The sequence below is a fragment of the Podarcis vaucheri genome (genome assembly GCF_965113315.1).
Source record: "Podarcis vaucheri genome assembly, chromosome: 9".
NCBI classification, from domain to species: Eukaryota; Metazoa; Chordata; class Lepidosauria; order Squamata; family Lacertidae; genus Podarcis; species Podarcis vaucheri.
In genome coordinates this window covers 77,642,901-77,661,075 of record NC_138767.1, presented here as the reverse complement: position 1 = coordinate 77,661,075, position 18,175 = coordinate 77,642,901, and the positions used below count along the sequence as shown (strand labels likewise).

General features: G+C 41.7%; 1 protein-coding gene across 5 annotated transcripts in view; it reads right to left on the bottom strand.

The window, feature by feature from the left end:
- The window catches only part of ADD1 (adducin 1), a 47,495-nt gene that overhangs the window by 24,916 nt on the left and 4,404 nt on the right, over window positions 1-18,175 (bottom strand). For all 5 annotated transcript variants that reach the window (XM_082238527.1, XM_082238529.1, XM_082238528.1 and 2 more), the window contains exons 2-6: window positions 10,658-10,867; window positions 9,076-9,238; window positions 8,492-8,643; window positions 4,678-4,758; window positions 1,315-1,464 (exon numbers count right to left, since the gene is read on the bottom strand). In XM_082238527.1, the coding sequence (XP_082094653.1) occupies window positions 1,315-1,464; window positions 4,678-4,758; window positions 8,492-8,643; window positions 9,076-9,238; window positions 10,658-10,849 (738 nt within the window). In that variant the 5' untranslated portion in view covers window positions 10,850-10,867. The remainder of the gene's footprint in view (window positions 1-1,314; window positions 1,465-4,677; window positions 4,759-8,491; window positions 8,644-9,075; window positions 9,239-10,657; window positions 10,868-18,175) is intronic.

The following is an 18,175-nucleotide window of genomic DNA, read 5'->3' as shown; positions in this document are numbered from 1 at the left end:
ATTGGCCATACTTACTAGGGTTGATGGGAGTTATAGTTAACAAAATCTGGAGGGTCAAGGTTCCCCATGCCTACCTTAGACAAACTCTAAAAATGAACAAAACCTGACCTAAGGAGGCAAAATATGAAACTGAAGAACCTCCAGTGGGATGAAATAGAAATACCGCAAACTTTGCAGGCCCACGCACAATGAAGCAGAGAGAGGAAGTAGGAAATAGACAGGAGCTAGTTCCTCAGATAAAATAAGATCAAAACTTTGTCTATTACAAGAAAGGGGCACCAATTTCAAGCCATGCTGATTTGGATAGGGATCAGGTTCCACACCGTACATGTGCACCTGCTATGTTAGCTGTGCAGCTACATACACCTGCCAATGAGACCTGCAAAGGGCTGGCCACTTCTGGATCTGGCCCTCTGCCCCAAAGTGGTTCTTCACCCTTGTCCTAATGGAATAAAACATATCTGTGGTAGACAGAACACACAGAGAGACTCTGTTCCACTTAATTATGTAAGCAGACAACTCCATTTACCGACCTACAGAAAGTTGGTAAGATACAGGGCAGCATACCTGCCCTCCTGAATAACAGAAATTAAGCAGTTAGTATAGATCAGGCATGTCCAACAGGTAGATCACTGGATGTCTGTGGTAGATCACTGGTAGATCCCCCAAACCCCCCACAACAGCTTTGACCTGAACCCTCAAAAAGGGGGTAGTTCACTGCCAGTTTTTAACTCTGTGAGTAGATCGCAGTCTCTTGGCAGTTGGCCACTCCGGTATAGATTTCCCATTTCTCTCCTCAAATAGAATGGGACAGCTAGCATAGGAATGTAAAAAACAAATGCATCCCAGGATGTAAACCCTAATCTAAGACAGATTCTTTTGAGGTGCATTGTCCTCTGCAGAACACAACTTCCAAAGGCCCCACCGGATGAAGCAAATGTGTCAATTTTTCCTAGAAGGCTGTTGTGTTGAAGATTAGGGTAATCTGTTCTTCCCACCCAGGACTGACCAAGAAGACACAGTGTCCTATGCTGGGTGATGCCATCTTGACCTTCCTACACAGTGCTTTCAAGTTTATCTCCAGAGTAAATGCAAAGAATTTTAAATATGAAAATTTATTTCTCTGAGATACATTTAAGGTTTCTTTTCTCTATTTTAAAAAGCTTTGTAATTTCTACCCCTCAATGCCCCTACTTTTCTGGATTGTGAAATAAGTACCACACATGTTCTTTCTCCTCCTGGACTGATGCAGTGCAGTACTTTACATGAAATTTCCCCACCACTACACAGCTAGAGGAAGAAGGAACTTCTTACCGCTGCTCCTGCCGGTGTGTGAATATGAACGATGCACTTAATGTCAGGTCGAGCTGCATAAATAGCCGAGTGCAATGTGAAGCCAGCCTGATTAACTCCCAAATTAGTGCTTCCACGATCAACAACATCACCTTGAATATTTATTTTAACCTGGTAACATAAAATAGCATTAATTCTAGAAATGAGCCTACCGTCCTATAGCAGGAGAGAAACAGGCTCAGTATTTTCAAATCTCCCTCAATGAAAACAAATATAAGATGGATACAAAAGCAGCAGTCACATCAAATAAGGAGAGGAACAAACCAGTTGACCAGTCGCTCGCCAGAGCACCCTACCCACTCTGGCAAGTACCCCCAGGAGGGGGGGGGGGCAAGGGGCTTCTTTCCCTTTGCATTGGGCTTTCCCAAGGGGTGAAAGCAGCAGGGAGATGCTGCTGACAGTTTCTCTTCTTATGGGGAAAACGGCAGGGGGGAGAGTGCCCCTCACTCCCACTGAAAAGGCTTTTACAGGGGTTTATTTTATGCTACTCTTCTAAGGTGTTTACACAAATACATTAGAAATAGTTTGCACTGCAAGCATTGTTCTTTATTATGGTGGAATAGTGGGGGAGGGAAACGAATACCTAATTTTAATCATCAAAATATTTGGGGACAGATAATGAAAAATCACCACCTTCTCCCAATATATCTGAGTGGCTGTGCTGAGCTTATAGAAAGGTTTGTTAAGATTAGAGAGGTTTTTTAAGAGGCTCAAGATCCATGGAATGACTACAGCCAACTGGAGACTTTACAGACAAATAATATGCTTTTCAGAATTATTTGCATCTTTATAGGTTTTCACATATTCTTTTATTTGATGATGAAAAGAACAGTAATCATGTTGAAAGCAGGATTAAAATGTCATTCATAACACCTCAAACATTTGTGCAATTCAACGTTAGAAGGATTTTGCAACTTTTTAGGAGTTCTTACCATTTTCATATTAACACTATTGGAAAGTTTTTTTTTTTTTTAAAGAAATGTTTAAAAAAACATGTCTTAGGCTGCATTCACGCATGGGGTGTGTATTGCATTAGTGCTTCTGTCCTGACCTAATGTTCTTCTCGCACTGCAGTACCTGTATGTTAAGGAAAGTGTTTATTGAGTTAAATTCACATGAGTTGGTGATGCTGGCTCATGGCCCACAATGCACCTGGATGAATCTGGTTCCTCTCTCATGCATGTTACTGGACAGATTTGGCAAGTAAGTTCGTGTATGAAAAGGCTCAGGTTACTGCACACAGTGAGAGTCGTGGTAAGAGATTGCAGGACTTGAAGGCTATCTGCTGGAACTGTGTTTTTGTGTGAAGACTTTTTGAAGAGATCATCTGAGAAGAAGTTGGAGAACTGCCAGACTTCAGAACTCAGAGAATTCAGTCAAGTTGTTCAGGTCTCCGAACAACTGAACTTAGAACTTGCTAGCGGACTTTGGTTCAAAAGGACTTTGAAGTACAGAACCCTCTCTGGGACCAGAGAGAGAAACGCCTTTGTGTAACCTGTATATAGAATGTGTGTGCCAAGTAAAACAACTCTGCTAAGAACAGCTGTTTTGTGTTGAAGAGCTTAACTGCTTTGCTGAAGCTTCTACGGCGCACATACACAGAACAAGATCTATAGGAGGAAGATAAATACACCCCGCATACCACCACGTTGCACTAAAATTCATCCAAGTCAGTAGGTAATGCAGTGTGAAAGGTAGGTAAAAATAATCAGGATTCCACCTCTGCTCAACAGACGATGAGCAGAGGTATCAATGCTGGGCTATGCGTGATCAAAAGGGAAAGCTCTTTGCTCAGTATCACACCCACACACCCCAATTCAACCCAACTGTTGAGCAGTTGTGTGTGTTGATGCCCCACAAACAGCTACCTTTTAAGGAAACAGCTTCTGGTGCATCACCCAAAACCTGCAGGATTGCAGTTGATCCCTGGGATGGGTAGCTGAGGAAAGCCACTAGTGGAACCTCACCCCTATATCTTGCAGGATCACAGCTGTTATGGGGAGCAGGCAATCCTTGGTGGGGGGGGGGGAATGAGGCTCCACAACTGGCCTACTTTAAGGGAAAACCAGTTTCAGAGCCTCTCCTGTTGAGGGGAGGGGCAACGGGGGGGCACAAGGCTTTGCAACCCTTTCCTAAATGAAAGCCCCTTGCAGAGCATCCTGCAGGGCCTCAGTCAGTGCAGAAATTCCACGCTTGCAAGCTGATTGTGTTCTGGAAGCAAGAAACACCGAAATGAATGCTGAACCTGTGCTGTATTCCACTAGATTTCTAAAAGTGGCTTTTATGTAATGTGAAAGCCTGAATATAATGTGTATATTAACATTTAGAGAAATGCCAGTAATGAACTGCTGTGTGAATGCAGAACAAATAATTTACCAGTAAAACCAGCACTCTTTGCGTGATCTTATTTGCTATCTAATATATAGGTTCTGGTCTGTGCAAACTAACATCTTGAAAACTTCCAGAACTTTAGAATCCAGGTTCTCACACTTCCCCATTCCTGTGATGGGGGTGGGGACGGACCCTGAGCTACGTAGGAAAGGATGCAGCATCTAGATCTCAAGTGTTCAGCAAACAAGAAAAAGGAATGAGTATACTTTACAAGGAGGTGATCCTAACTCTCTACTTAACTAATTTTAGCTCCCAAAAACACAGGTGGTAAGATGCTGTTCAGGCAGTGGGCAAAGGAAGACTACGGGGTAGTCAAGTGCTTACTTGCTCTTACCACATGGGGTCTGCCCACTCAAAGGAAGGGACAAGTGCTATTTCCTAAAGTACTAGAAGTTTTAGATGCTTCTTTGCACAGGCGCACAACTCACTGATATGACTACATAAATACTACAAAGAAATAGCTTACAAACTGACTATAGGGAAGAACTTGTTACAAATTCAACTTCATTATTATTATTATTATTATTATTATTATTATTATTATGCAGATACAGGAAAAAAGGAAACATTGTCAAGTCAGCTCATCTTAATAATAAAAATTATCCCATCAATCTTGATTTAAACATATATATTAATATAAGCAGTCCATTTGTCCAAATGGATGCTCAAACAAGATGGATGATTATAAGATTAAAAGTTTAAAAGTGGAAAGGGCAGAATACCCTTGCACATAAGAGATGGAGTGATTAAATACTACAGTCCCAATCCAAGGTCAGTTGTGACCAAATTATATTGATAGCAACTGGCCTTAAGTTACTAATGACTAACTTGTTCCATTGCCTTTAATAGTGCTCGGTCACATCTAAATGGAGCTGTACTGTGATCCGATGTTCAGGATTCTGATTTGTTTGAACAAAAGAGTCTTTCACTTACCAGACTGGATGCAGTAACTTCACTATAGAGAAGCCCAAAAGGCACAATGAGAAAGTGTTCCTGCTCTGAATTTACTCTGACCTACAAAAAAGACAAAGAAAAAGAATGAAAACTGAGTATGTAGAAACAAAAAAACATCACTTTAAATAACTGATTTACAAAAAAGTCAAAATCTAGAAATTGCAAAATGCATATAATTCAGATGCACTGGAAAAAGTCATTATTACACATAGTAGTAGTAGTATGTAAAAGTGTAATACCTGCCCTTCACCAACAGCTCTCGGGGCTTGTTACAATTAGAACAGTTAAAACAGATTACAGTTGGGGGAATAGTTTGGGCCCTGACAACACATATCTTAGATGTGAAAGAGCTAGGGTAAAGAGATGTGTCTTCAGCATTTATACAGTATTATAGAGAATAAAAACCATATAAAGAAGCCAGATGCACCACTGTGCAGAGGGCCTTCCATAACTTAGGGTCTGCCACAGAGAATGATCTCTCCTGGGCCCCCTCCCTCAAGTGAACTTCTGAGAAAGGCAGAACCGCAAGAGGGCCCCCGTTGCTGATCTTAACACCTGGGAGTGTCTGTAAGGAAGGAGGCTGTCTTCCAGATATATGGAGCCTTAGTCATTCAAGATTTTAAAAACGAGTGGGAGCGCCTGAAATTAGGCCCAGAAAAGAACTAGCACAGAATGCAACTGTTTTAGAACAGGAGTTGTAAGAGTTCTACAAGTGACTTCGGCCAGTAATCTGGTTGCTGCATTTTGGACCAGTTGAGGTTTCAGAATAGCGTTCAAGGGCTGCCCTATGTAGAGTGCATTGCAATAATCCAATCTGGATGTAGCACGGAGTACTATGACCAAGACACCTCTGTCCAAAAAGGGCAGTAGCTGGTGAACCAGCTGTACCTGGAAATAGCCACTCCTAGCCACTGAGGCCACCAGGGCCTCAAGTGACCACGCTGGATCCAGGAGTATCCCCAAGCAACAAACCTGCTTCTTCCAGGGGAAGAATAGACTATCTTCCTACCTCCTGGACTTGAGAACTTGGAACATAAGTACATGTAAGGATACAGATACTTTGTTTTCACGATACATGTTGGAACATCAATGCTTCCACACTCAGACTACCAACATTAGTGAGAGTTTAGACCAGACTTTCCTGGTGCCCTCCAGATGTTAGATTACAGTTCCCACCATCTCTAACCATTGGTCACACTGGTCTGGCTAATAGAAGTTGTCATCTCTGGGCCACAATGCCTATAGCACGATGACAATTACCAGCTCTGAGAATGAAGGACAGTGAGATCCACAAGAACTGCTCTTAACTCAATTCATAATTCCCATGAAGTTCTAATGAGAAGTGAAGGGACTACAGAAGGGTCCAGAATAGACATGTCACTTAATTTTGAACCTATGAACATTCCCAAAGCAGCCACTATTTACGTTTATCCTGCAGTCTCAAATCTAATCAGCAAAACTGGTGTGAACAGGAAGAAAAAACCCTCTGAACACAAGAGAACTCTAACTGCTGACCCAGTTTCCATCTTCTTCTCTACCTCAATGCCAAGTGGCTAGTTAAGAGACTTCACACAGCCTTTTCAGCAGACCAATTCCAGTTTGTAGGAATTGGGGTAATGGCCAAGTTTCGAAAAACATGCCCAACCCGGCTCCCTTCCTTCACCTGCAGCAATAGACTTAATGAACACGTGGGGGTGAATATGGCTGTGAACTGGAATTCGAGGACCAGCTCATTCTTCCCCCATCAAAGGAGATGGCTTTTAGCCAGCCTTAAATGAAGAGGAAGAGTACTTCTAACTAAATGAACATTTCTAACATACACATCTACCCCCTGCAATACCCCTGAAAAAACATCTATTCCCTGGAATCTAAGGTGTTCAGGGTGGGAGACTTTCACCTCCAGGCAATGGACAGGAGTGATTTCATATAAGTATGAAATAGCCTGGGAGGAAAGACACTAAAGTTATCTCCTGTGAGGTAACCCTTGAGGCCTTCACCTTTGAAGTGTTACACCCCTCTCTTACATTTTACACTTAGTTGAGATCAGGGCAGGGTGTGGGTCTGTCACTCACTTGGCCCAGAGGATGAGCCAACAACAAACAGCATCAAGCATATGGTAAAGGACTGCAGGCTTATGCTCTGTCTGGCCAACCAGGAGAAGTCAACGGTGGGAAAGACAAAACTGAACTGCAGCCCCCTCTCAAAGCCTTGTTTCTTTCTAGCTGGGACACTGCCTCTCTCCATCTCTCTCTATTGCTGGCTCCAGCAGACAGGCCCAAGAAGGGAAAAGTGCCAAACACTTTCCCCATGAATTGCTTCACAAATCACATCTAAGGTATGCTGACAAAAATGTAAAGTGTGAGTAAGACAAATCTGTTTTTGAAAACGTGCACATCCTAATATGTTTGGTATTCAGACAGCAGATTTGAGAAAACAATGGTTTGATCAAGAGCAGTCTTGGTGTAGGGACTGCTATTTGTGGAAGGGCTGGCAACCTAGCAAAATTTGCTTCTCACAGAACAGGGAGAATAAGCTATTTTCACCAATTTTCACCTCCTCCATCACTGTTCGGAGGGCTTCAACTGTTAAGAAAAACCACGAGAGAAAATCAGAAGTCTGGAAACCTCTTCACAATTAAGCTTTATAATAAAATACAAGAGTGACTTCAATTCTTACTACAGCTGTAGCTTAATGCTTATTTGGCACATGAGTAAGCTCATTGTGATGCTATTCATTCTTCTCAAGCATTAATGACATGGGTGCCAATAAATTACTCACAGTATAGACATCTGGAGCACACAGGCCAAATGGTTTCACTTAAGAAGTGAAGTTCCAACAGTTATACTAGATTTTTAAAGAGATACAGTAGATGTCCCACTACTTTGTCAATGGAGCATAAAAAATTGCTTATAGTAAGATAAATACTGTTACTGTTTATTAAATTTCATTTCTATCTAAGGAAACAAGGGTAAACTTTTCCAAAATCTTATTTTAGTATGAAGACTTTTCAAATCTCCATTTTATTGAATTAGTTGGGACATATCAGCAGGCAACCAATATTTCCAAACTGCGGTGTGAATTTCAGTATTAGCATCTTTACCATTTCATCTGTTCTCTTAACCATGAACAGACAACGTCTTAATTTTGGGAAGTGGTGTTAGGGTTATTCTATGGGCACAACTCCAGGACCTAAAGCAATTCAATCCCTTCACGGTCACCCATGGTTTTTAATAAAAACTAGCAGTAAAATCATCGCTAGTACAGTACTTAGTATTTATAACCAGGAGCTAGAACATTCACCAACTAAGTAATTTTCTTTAACATAATTTGTATATCCCTTAACTGTAAATAAAACTTCTAAACAGATTACAAAAATATACAACATACAATAAAACAGTTAATAAAGGTCAAAATTAAAACAAGTTTTTTAAACTGCAAAAAAGGTCTCTGAAAGATCCCCTCCCCTCAAGAAACAATGATCTTTTGCCTTCCAGAACATAAATATACAGCAACACACGAAGTTATATGAACTGCATGCAGAAACCCATTTCCCTATCTCCCGCAAATGAAATGAAGACAATTTTCTATTACACCCAGACCCAAAATTGATAAGGGCCACTAGGGGCCAGATAAAAGTTTTGTAAACTGCTATGAGGTATTTTAAAATCAAGTGTTGTATGAAATAAATTAAGTTGTTTCAAACGACTGGACTCCTCCAAAGTTGGTTATTCCTATTCTACCCTAAACAACAAATAAAAAGGAGAACTATAGATATAGATGATTTAATACTCACTGTTATGTGATTGTAAATAAGCTGTGACCACCCAAAGAGGTCAGCTAGTCTGTAGAAGGCTGCCAACTTGCATCTCAACAGTTTCTCGCCCTTGTCGTAAGCAATTGAATCTGAACCCCTGAGATCATTCACAGGGGTCACCATGCCAAGACCTGGGGGAAAGGAAAGACATGCCCAATATGGTTTACATCTCTTAATAACAATGTCTAAATGGTGTGGCCATACTCTCCTTCCAACAGGAGGCTAACACCATATCAAGTCAATTCACAATATGAAATCTGAATCCTTTCAGCTGATGCAAGGCACCACACCCGTTTAATGAGGAACTTCTCTTTTAAAACTGAAATCTACATCTATTCTCTTTCACTGAAGCATAACAAAACCATTCCAGCACTTATTACAACATCTCCTAATTTCCAAATCTTAATACAATAAATTCTTGAAACAAAATTAGAGCCAGTTCTCACTAAAAGAGTTCTTTCAAAACTGCACTGTTTACATTCAATTTTGGATTAGTCCACACTTAGCTGTGAATTCACCAGCTGCAATCCCTATCCACTCCCAAAATATCTGCTGGAACTCACTCATGTTGAGGGCAGCCATTCCACCGTGAGGTGCTGCTGGGTAGACATTTGGAACGTTTGTCGTCATGAAATCTGCAATCTGCTGTAAAGCCAGTAGACCTGTTGGGTTCTTTCCTTTCTTAAATTGTTCCTGGATCATCGATTCCAATTCTTCACAAAATGCCTAACAACAGAATACCATGTTAGACACCGAAATACTGGAGAGCCTCAAGCAAATTGGATTCTCTTAATTCCTCCCTTCCACATCTCTTGTCATTAATGCTTCTCACAGACAGAAGCATCTCTCTAGGAATAATTATTGAGCCTGCTCCCGCTTTTTTGGTGCACTGTCTGAATAAGGGACTTGAGGCAGACGAGACAGACACACAAGTTCTTATCAACATTGTGCCCCATATACTTACTGTTATTTAAACCCAGTAGCTTCATAGCAGCTTGACTGCATCCTGGGATCGGGTGCTCTCATGGTGAGAAGGGAGGTGTCTGGAAGAGGACTCTCCCTTTGTTTAGGGAATTGTTCCTCCAGAGAGGCTCACCTTGTGTTTATTTCACTGTATTTTAAAGTGCTAAGCAAAGACTTTTTATTCTCTGAAGTTTTTCAACAGTTAACTATGATTCTTTTTATTATTGTTGCCAGTTTTATCCAAATTTTGAAATTTTGTTAGTTTCTTGTTCTATTTTATTACTATTGCTTAAGCAGCCCTGAGAATATTTATATTGAAGGATGGCAGAAATATTTCAAAAATAAATAATACATTTCATCGAGAAGCTTTAACCAACTTATTCAACTGAGGATTACTCTTACTGCAAAGTTGGCAGCTCAACACAACTGAGAACTGCTTCACACAGAGCAATTTTACTACAGAGACCAAACTTGTGTGCAACAAACAGCACAGATACAGCATTAAGAAGTAAAGTTTACATTTCGATTTGGCTATATCTTTGTGCTACAAGAACTTGGGGCTTTCTTTCTGTATTACCAGATGCTTTTGTCACAGGTAACTATGTAACCTGTCATTTTCTACATGGAAATTATATTGTACAAGAAAATAATTTTTTATAAAGCAGCCTAGAATTGCTGAAATTCCTGATACCTTAATGACACCAGAGCTAAATGGTTTCACTCCCCCCCCCCCCAGTTTCAGCGGCAATATACTCAGAAAACATGGATGCTTGCTGGAATGAGACCATAGCTGGGATTTATTTATGTCATTCACTAGATTTCTTAGCTGCCTGGGCAATACACAGCATAATTAAAAAATACAATAGAACTGTAAAATGCAAAAGGCTGTTATGATGCTTTCACCAACAGGAAGCCTTTCCCAAGAATATTTAATCATCAACTGTAATAAATCAGCCTGAACTTGATTGAAACTTGGGATTTGGAGGACTCCAGGGCAACAAAAGTACCTGCCACTGCAAAAAACAAATGAGGAGCTCCTGTGTGCCACAAACATACATAATGTACCTTAAGACACTTTGAATTCTACCACACAACTTAATGCTGCCTTTTTGAGGAATTGTTTAAAAAACTGATTTTTTTGTTAGCTCTCTTCTAAAGTCATGCCTAAGTATTTATCCTTACTGGGCTTTGAAGGATCATGGAGACTCTCTTCTTCTGTTCCATCATATTGAAATCCTGGCGAAGGTCAGGAGCCATGTTCCTCTCTCGCAAGTACTCTGGGTTATTTTCATCCACTCTATCAAAATACCTCTCTTTATGAGGGGCTGCTGGAGGTGGTGAGGTTACCACCTCTGCTCTAGATTCACCATTCATAGCACCTTTTTAGTGGTTCTATGGAATAAAAATAAATCAAAAGTATTCCAATTAATTCATCTGCTAATGATTAAATGATTACACTGGCCCCTACCCCTTTTCTCCACTTTATCCTTCAGTGGACATGGAGAGAAATAAAAGTTGTTGAATAAGGAAGCAAAATCAGAACATAAGCATGATCACTGCAGATGATGACAGCAGTCACAAAATTAAAAGACGCCTGCTTCTTGGGAGAAAAGCAATGACAAACCTAAACAGCATCTTAAAAAGCAGAGACAACACCTTGCCAACAAAGGTCCGTATAGCTAAAGCTATGGTTTTCCTAGTAGTGATGTATGGAAATGAGAGCTGGACCATAAAGAAGGCTGATTGCCGAAGAATTGATGCTTTTGAATTCTGGTGCTGGAGGAGACTCTCGAGAGTCCCGTGGACTGCAAGAAGTTCAACCCTATCCATTCTGAAGGAAATCAGCCCTGAGTGCTCACTGGAAGGACAGAACCTGAAGCTGAGGCTCCAAGACTTTGGCCACCTCATGAGAAGACTCCCTGGAAACGACTGTGATGTTGGGAAAGATGGAGGGCACAAGGAGAAGGGGACGACAGAGGACGAGATGGTTGGACAGTCTTCTCGAAGCTACCAGCATGAGTTTGACCAAACTGTGGGAGGCAGTGGAAGGCAGGAGTGCCCGGCGTGCTCTGGTCCATGGGGTCACAAAGAGTTGGACACAACTAAACAACAACAACAATACTGCTGTTAAATTGTTTCAACAGTTCAGAGCCCAGCTCCTGCTCTTGAATTCAGCAGGGCTTCTCTCGTTTCCCTCATTCTTAACTATCAAGTCACAGAGGACACAGCTGAATCTCTTTATTAACTTCATTAGACCTATAGGTTTTGTGTTTCATATTTTTTATGTTGCAACCCGCCCTGTAATGGTTGCCAGCCTTTGAACAAGTTAGGATTCAAAGCCAATTCAAACAGGGATTTAGGATACTACGTTGCTCCAAGATTTCCTGGGCAATTCTTTTCATAACTGCTTATTAAGCCAATGGAATTGTTCAAATTAGGCAATTAACTTTTATGGGTCTTACAAGGTTCTAGTCTTAGATGTCTAAGAGGCACAGAACAGCTGATCCTCCAGAGCAGGGTTTCCCAAACTTGGGTCTCCAGCTGTTTTTGGACTACAGCACCCATCATCCCTGACCACTGGTCCTCCTGCTAGCTTGGGATGATGGGAGTTGTAGTCCAAAAACAGCTAGAGACCCAAGTTGGGAAACCCTGCTCCAGAGCATCAGAGATCCTGCTGGCTTCTGCCAGGCAGAAGGTTGAAAGTGTTTTCCTTTCAACCTTCTGCCTGGCAGAAGCCAGCAGGACCAAAGATGGGGCTTTAAGATGCCATGGATTCAAAGCCTACACAACACCATAAAACATTGTGGCTTACTTCAGGTGGTAGCTTCCAACCTGCTAGGGCACAGCAGGGCTACATACCTCCCACCAGCAGTTCTTCTACCACCCCTCCCCATCAACTTTGGAGGTTTGAGGACTGTGTCCTTAGAACATAGCCACAACACATTACACACTATCATCAGAGTGCACCAGTGTCTGAACAGGGCTTAGAATATGGCTTCTACTTCAATATTAGAGAAGTTCACAGTGATCAGTGTTATGTAAAACTATGTTGCTGTTACATTTCAAATGGGTTTTTTTGGGTTGTTGTATATATATTGCTGGGGGCGAGGGGTTGAACAATTTCTTTATTGTCTATCCTTATCATGCTTTCATTTCACTGTGTTCTTTCCATTTTGGACATTTGCAGCTAAATTGAAGGGGAAGCTGGCACCATAACAGGAAGCCAGCAGTCAATAAAAGAAATCAGTTTGTTAGCAGACTGTTCAAAGATCAGAACACGCTCCAATTTAATGAATGGGGTTGGCACCACTGGAGTGCTTTGCGAGGATTAATGCAGACAACCCAGTTCTCAAAGCTCTTATACTGGCAGGAACTGCAAGAAACAAACCATCAAAGAAATATGCAGTGCAGTTGTTTAAAAGATGACATCTCTGTTTTAAATCTGGGACTCAGTTAATTACCAATCCTATTTAAGAGGGTCCTTGTAGATGAGGAAGCCACCATATTAAAATAAAGATGGCAATCCTTGCTTTCTTGGCAGAAAAGCCATAGGAAAATTAACATAGGAGGGTGTGAGAAATGAGGAATTATGAAAACTTCAGTAATAGCAATATTTTTATTATTTGCATCCTGTCCATCTGACTGGATTGCCCCGGCCACTCGGGCTGCCTTCCGATGTTTTCTAAAAGTCAGGTAGTTTTTAATGTCTTTGATATCTGATGAGAGGGTGTTCCACAGAGTGGGCACCACAACTGAAAAGGCTCTCTCCCTGGTTCCCCTGTAACTACACTTTTTGCAGTGGAGTAACCTCCAGAAGGCCCTGGGAGCTTGACCTCAGTGTCTAAATGATGGGGGCGGAGACACTCCTTCAGGTATACATGGCTGAGGCCCTTTAGGGTTTTGAAGGTCAACACCAACACTCGGAAGCGTACTGGGAGCCAATGTAGATCTTTTAGGACCGGTGTCCCAGCGGCTGCTCCCAGTCACCAGTCTAGCAGCCTCATTTTGGATTAGTTGTAGATGGTATCGTCCACATACTGATGAACACCCAGCCCAAACCCCAATGATCTCTCCCAGTGGTTTCATATCGATATTAAAAAGCAAGGGGGAGACAATGGAGCCCTGAGGTACCCCACAAGTGAGCACCCAGGGGTTTGAACACTCATCTCACCCCACCAATTTCTGGACACGGCCCAGGAGGAAGGAGCAGAACCACTGTTTAACAGGGGCTCCCAACCTTCTGAGACGATCCGGAAGGATACGGTGGTCAATAGTTCTGATTAGAAAATGTACAGTGGTGCCCCGCAAGACGAATGCCTCGCAAGACGAAAAACTCGCTAGACCAAAGAGTTTTCCGTTTTTTGAGTCGTTCCGCAAGACAAATTTCCCTATGGGCTTGCTTCGCAAGACGAAACTTATTGCGAGTTTGTTTCCTTTTTCTTAAAGCCGCTAATAGCCACTAAGCCGCTAAGCCGTTAATAGCCGCTAATAGCCATGCTTCGCAAGACAAAAAAACCACAAGACGAAGAGACTCGTGGAACGGATTAATTTCGTCTTGCGAGTCACCACTGTAATTGGTCTCTACTATCTGCCCACCCCACCCCACGGTCTTTCAGAGAAACTCCCTAGCTTCCTGTATTTCCAAACCTTTGGAATGTAAGGTAATTAGCACAACCAATTTTAAAGCCTTATTGATCCTCATATTATTGCCTCATTTGTGTTTGCCAGAAATGAAGGAAGTAACACTTTCCAGAACAGAGAGGGGCCGTAACCATAGTGACCTTGGCAAGGGCTGTTGTGGACTGCTATCAATGGAGTTTACTCCCACATTAGTGTGCAAAGGGCTGCAGTGCTAAAAGGAATGTGGTGAGGAGTCAACACTTGTAGCCAGAAACGGCTGAAAGAACATTTTAGGACTGAGAGTCTCAAGTGAAGAAAATCTGGCTACATGACTGAATATCAAACCCTGATTATTAAAAAAAAACAGTTTTTCCAAGACCTATTGGGAGAGCACTACAGTGCTTTAGGCTGAAAAACTACTTGACTTACTCCCAGGTAAGTAGATATAATACTGCAGCTACAGCGGACTCCAAAGCTTATGAAAATACACAACAAAAGGACTGTTAATTTTTAAATGTGACAGATAATTCCTGCTTCTTAAAAAAACTTGCAACTCTTCTTTCACATTTGCAATGATTGACAGCAAATTAAAATAGATATGTTACTGGACAAAATCCATGCATTAAAAAACTGGAGTTTTAATAAAACTCTACCACCATCCCTAAAAAACGTGAAAGAAAAAAACCCCACTGAATCACAACTAATTTTGTTTTAAAATATGTTCACATATTCCTTAAACTAGAAATATCTGAATGCATAACTTCATTAAATCAAATTAATGTATATCTATAAAATTCATTGGAGGACAACACAATACCAGTATATACTAGAAATTTATAGTATAATGCTGGAGGTTGTTACCCACTGAGTATTTCCTCAGCTGGTAAAAAAAAGAAGGTAAAGGACCCCTGACAGTTAAGTCCAGTCACAAAGGACTCTGGGGTTGTGGTGCTCATCTTGCTTTACAGGCCGAGGGAGCCGGCGTTTGTCCGTAGAGTTTTTCCGGGTCATGTGGCCAGCATGACTAAGCCACTTCTGGTGAAACCAGAGCAGCGCACGGAAACACCGTTTACCTCCCTGCCGGAGCGGCACCTATTTATCTGCTTGCACTTCTGGCGTGCTTTCGAACTGCTAGGTTGGCAGGAGCTGGGACTGAGCAACGGAAGCTCACCCCGTTGCAGGGATTTGAACCGCCGACCTTCTGATCGGCAAGCCCAGGAGGCTGTTAGACCACAACACCACCTGCGTCCCTTCCTCAGCTGGTAGATGTGTCCTAACATAGTTTTCTGGCAAATAACTTTGGGCTTCATTAGCCAAATTATGGACACATTTTTTATGAATCCCTGCTATTGTATTAATTGGTTATTTGATGGATTCAGATGTCTAATTAGAACATTGATTAGTACTTCTACCAATACAATTTGTTTTTCTAATGAAGTGTTTCTGCCATCACGGCCAGGTGCCTCATTACAATCCTAGATTTGCATCATGTCATGGTGGGGAAAGAAGCAAAATAGAAGGCAAGTTTGAAAATGGTGGTTCTAAACAACAGCAGAGGCATGAATAATGGAGAAAATGTAGTGATTTTAAACAATGGCGGAAATGTGACTAGAGTGAGCCGGGGGTGACACTGAGCGTGAAAGTGGGATTGTGCCTTCCCACAATCATGTATATCACTCTTAGTACAGTATGTTGTCTTCAACATGAAATTCCAGATTCAATGAATTTAGAAATTATTTTATTAACAAGCAAACGTCCATACAAACACAACACCCAGCAACTAACTGAACATGGTAGCCGACAGGCCTGCTATTAAGATTCACCTGAAAGATGCAATAAAGTTCAGTATATGAGAATGAGGGGGTGCAGAAAGAAAGCTACAGAATAGAAAAGAGGCAGTGGCATAGAAATGAAGGCAACCTGTGAGCAAGGCAGAGTTAATAAAAGGGGGAAGGAGGAGTGTGAGTGCAGAGTGGTTGCGGTCTCCACAACGGAATGTCTATGCACTTTTTTGTGCAGTAACATTATTTTTGTTGTTCATTTCTATACCACTTTATATTTTAACGAAAAATCTCAAAGCCATTTACAACACATTAAAACATCAAATGAAACAATCCAGAATAAAATAAATTCGAGCTTCAAGGAAAATATGTCAGATCCTTCTCTTAGTGACATTTTGCCTTCCCCGTTATTTCCTTACCTACTTAATTTATAGAGCTGCCCCACAGAAGAACTATTCTAGGTAGCCAGTGTGGTGAAGTGGTTAAAGTGTCGGAATAGGACCTGGGAGATCAGGATCCAAAACCCCACTAAGTCATGAAGCTCACTGAGTGGCCATGGGCCAGTCACAGCCTCATAACCTATCTCACAGGGTCATCGTAGGGATTCACTGAGGAGGGGAATGAACCATGTACTCCTTGGAGAAAAAGGTGGGATATAGATGCATATAAACTCTTATAGAAATGGATCTAAGCTCTTCGGCTCACCTGCTTAAGAAAACTGGAGGGGCCAGCCAGATGGAGATGTCAGTCGACAATCTGGCATCCAGAGATCTCCACATGTTTACATGCGTGCACATGTATGATTTGCAATAAAATAAGAAAAACCTCTTTTAAGAAAGTCTCTGAATTAAAGAGCATTTGCCCTTCTAAACCAACAGCGTAGATAAAATTTATGCCTTAAGGGGAAAGATCTTCAATTTCTGTAGCATTCTACTTAGGCGTTTTACTTTCAACAAGAGACTGTTTGAAATGCAGCCTCCCTGCGCCTTCAAGCCAAAAGCTCCACCCTGAATGGAGGCCAAGAAAATGATATATTTAAAAACTGACAAAGAAAGAGAAAAGATTAAGTTACAAGGCTTATGTTCTTTCCAGACATGGAACATGCATTTTAACACAATACAGATGTGTCAAAGCATTAAGTGTGTGCAGTAACATGTAGCCGAAGTTAAGGACAATTATAAAAGTTTCAATTTGAAAAGAACATGGAAAAGTTTCAAGAAAGTAGCCACTGCAATTTTCAAATCGTACTGTGATGAGTATGAAGAGCTGTGTTAAAAAGATCAGAGTCGATAAGTGTATTTGGGGAGGGAGAAGGCTTTTAAACAACCAGTCTAACTTATACAATAATAAAATAATAAAATTCCTTCCAGTAGCACCTTAGAGACCAACTACGTTTGTTACTGGTATGAGCTTTTGTGTGCATGCACAAGCTCATACCAATAAGAAGGTACTCTCTAAGGTGCTACTGGAAGTATTTTTTTTATTTTGTTTCGACTATGGCAGACCAACACGGCTACCTACCTGTAACTTATGCAATAATAGTTTAAACCTGTTAAAGGAGATAGTAATGGAAGACACAGGCCATGTTTGGATAGCACACAAAGCACAGGTTCTCAAGTTCTCCCAACCCCTCCTCCTGTGCAGTAAGGAAGAGGAGTCTGAATTAGGACTGCCATATGTCCAGTTTTTCCTGGACACTTCCTCTTTTTCAGGGGTAAATTTTCTGTCTGGGTAGATTTTTAGAATTTGGCAAAATGTTCAGAATTTTTGTTGCTGCTGTTGTTGAAGTGTGAGAAAGGAGGGAAACACCAGGAATCCGCACCAGCACCTTGCTGTTGTGGGTGGGCAGCACAGCCCCCACTAAGTCCCCTCCCAGTCTCACACACGAGCAAGAAAGGTGGGCGGAGGGTAGGTGGAGAACAATGAAGCTGGTGGGCCTCATCCCACCTCACGTTGACTCAACCAGTTCCTTCCCTTCCCATAATTGGTTCTGCTGCTCTGCCAGTTGTGCCTCACACCTCAATTTACCCTCTCTTCCTGCCATCTCTTTCTCTCCCCCCCCCCCCAGCTACTGTTAGGATGGAGGTGTGCAAGGCAGTTGGGTAGGAAGGAAAGGGGGGCCATGGACACGGAGCAATGGATCCAAACTACAAGAAAGAAGATTCCACCTAAACCTTAGGAAGAACTTCCTGACAGTAAGAGCTGTTTGACAGTGGAATTTGCTGCCAAGGAGTGTGGTGGAGTCTCCTACTTTGGAGGTCTTTAAGCAGAGGCTTGACAACCATATGTCAGGAGTGCT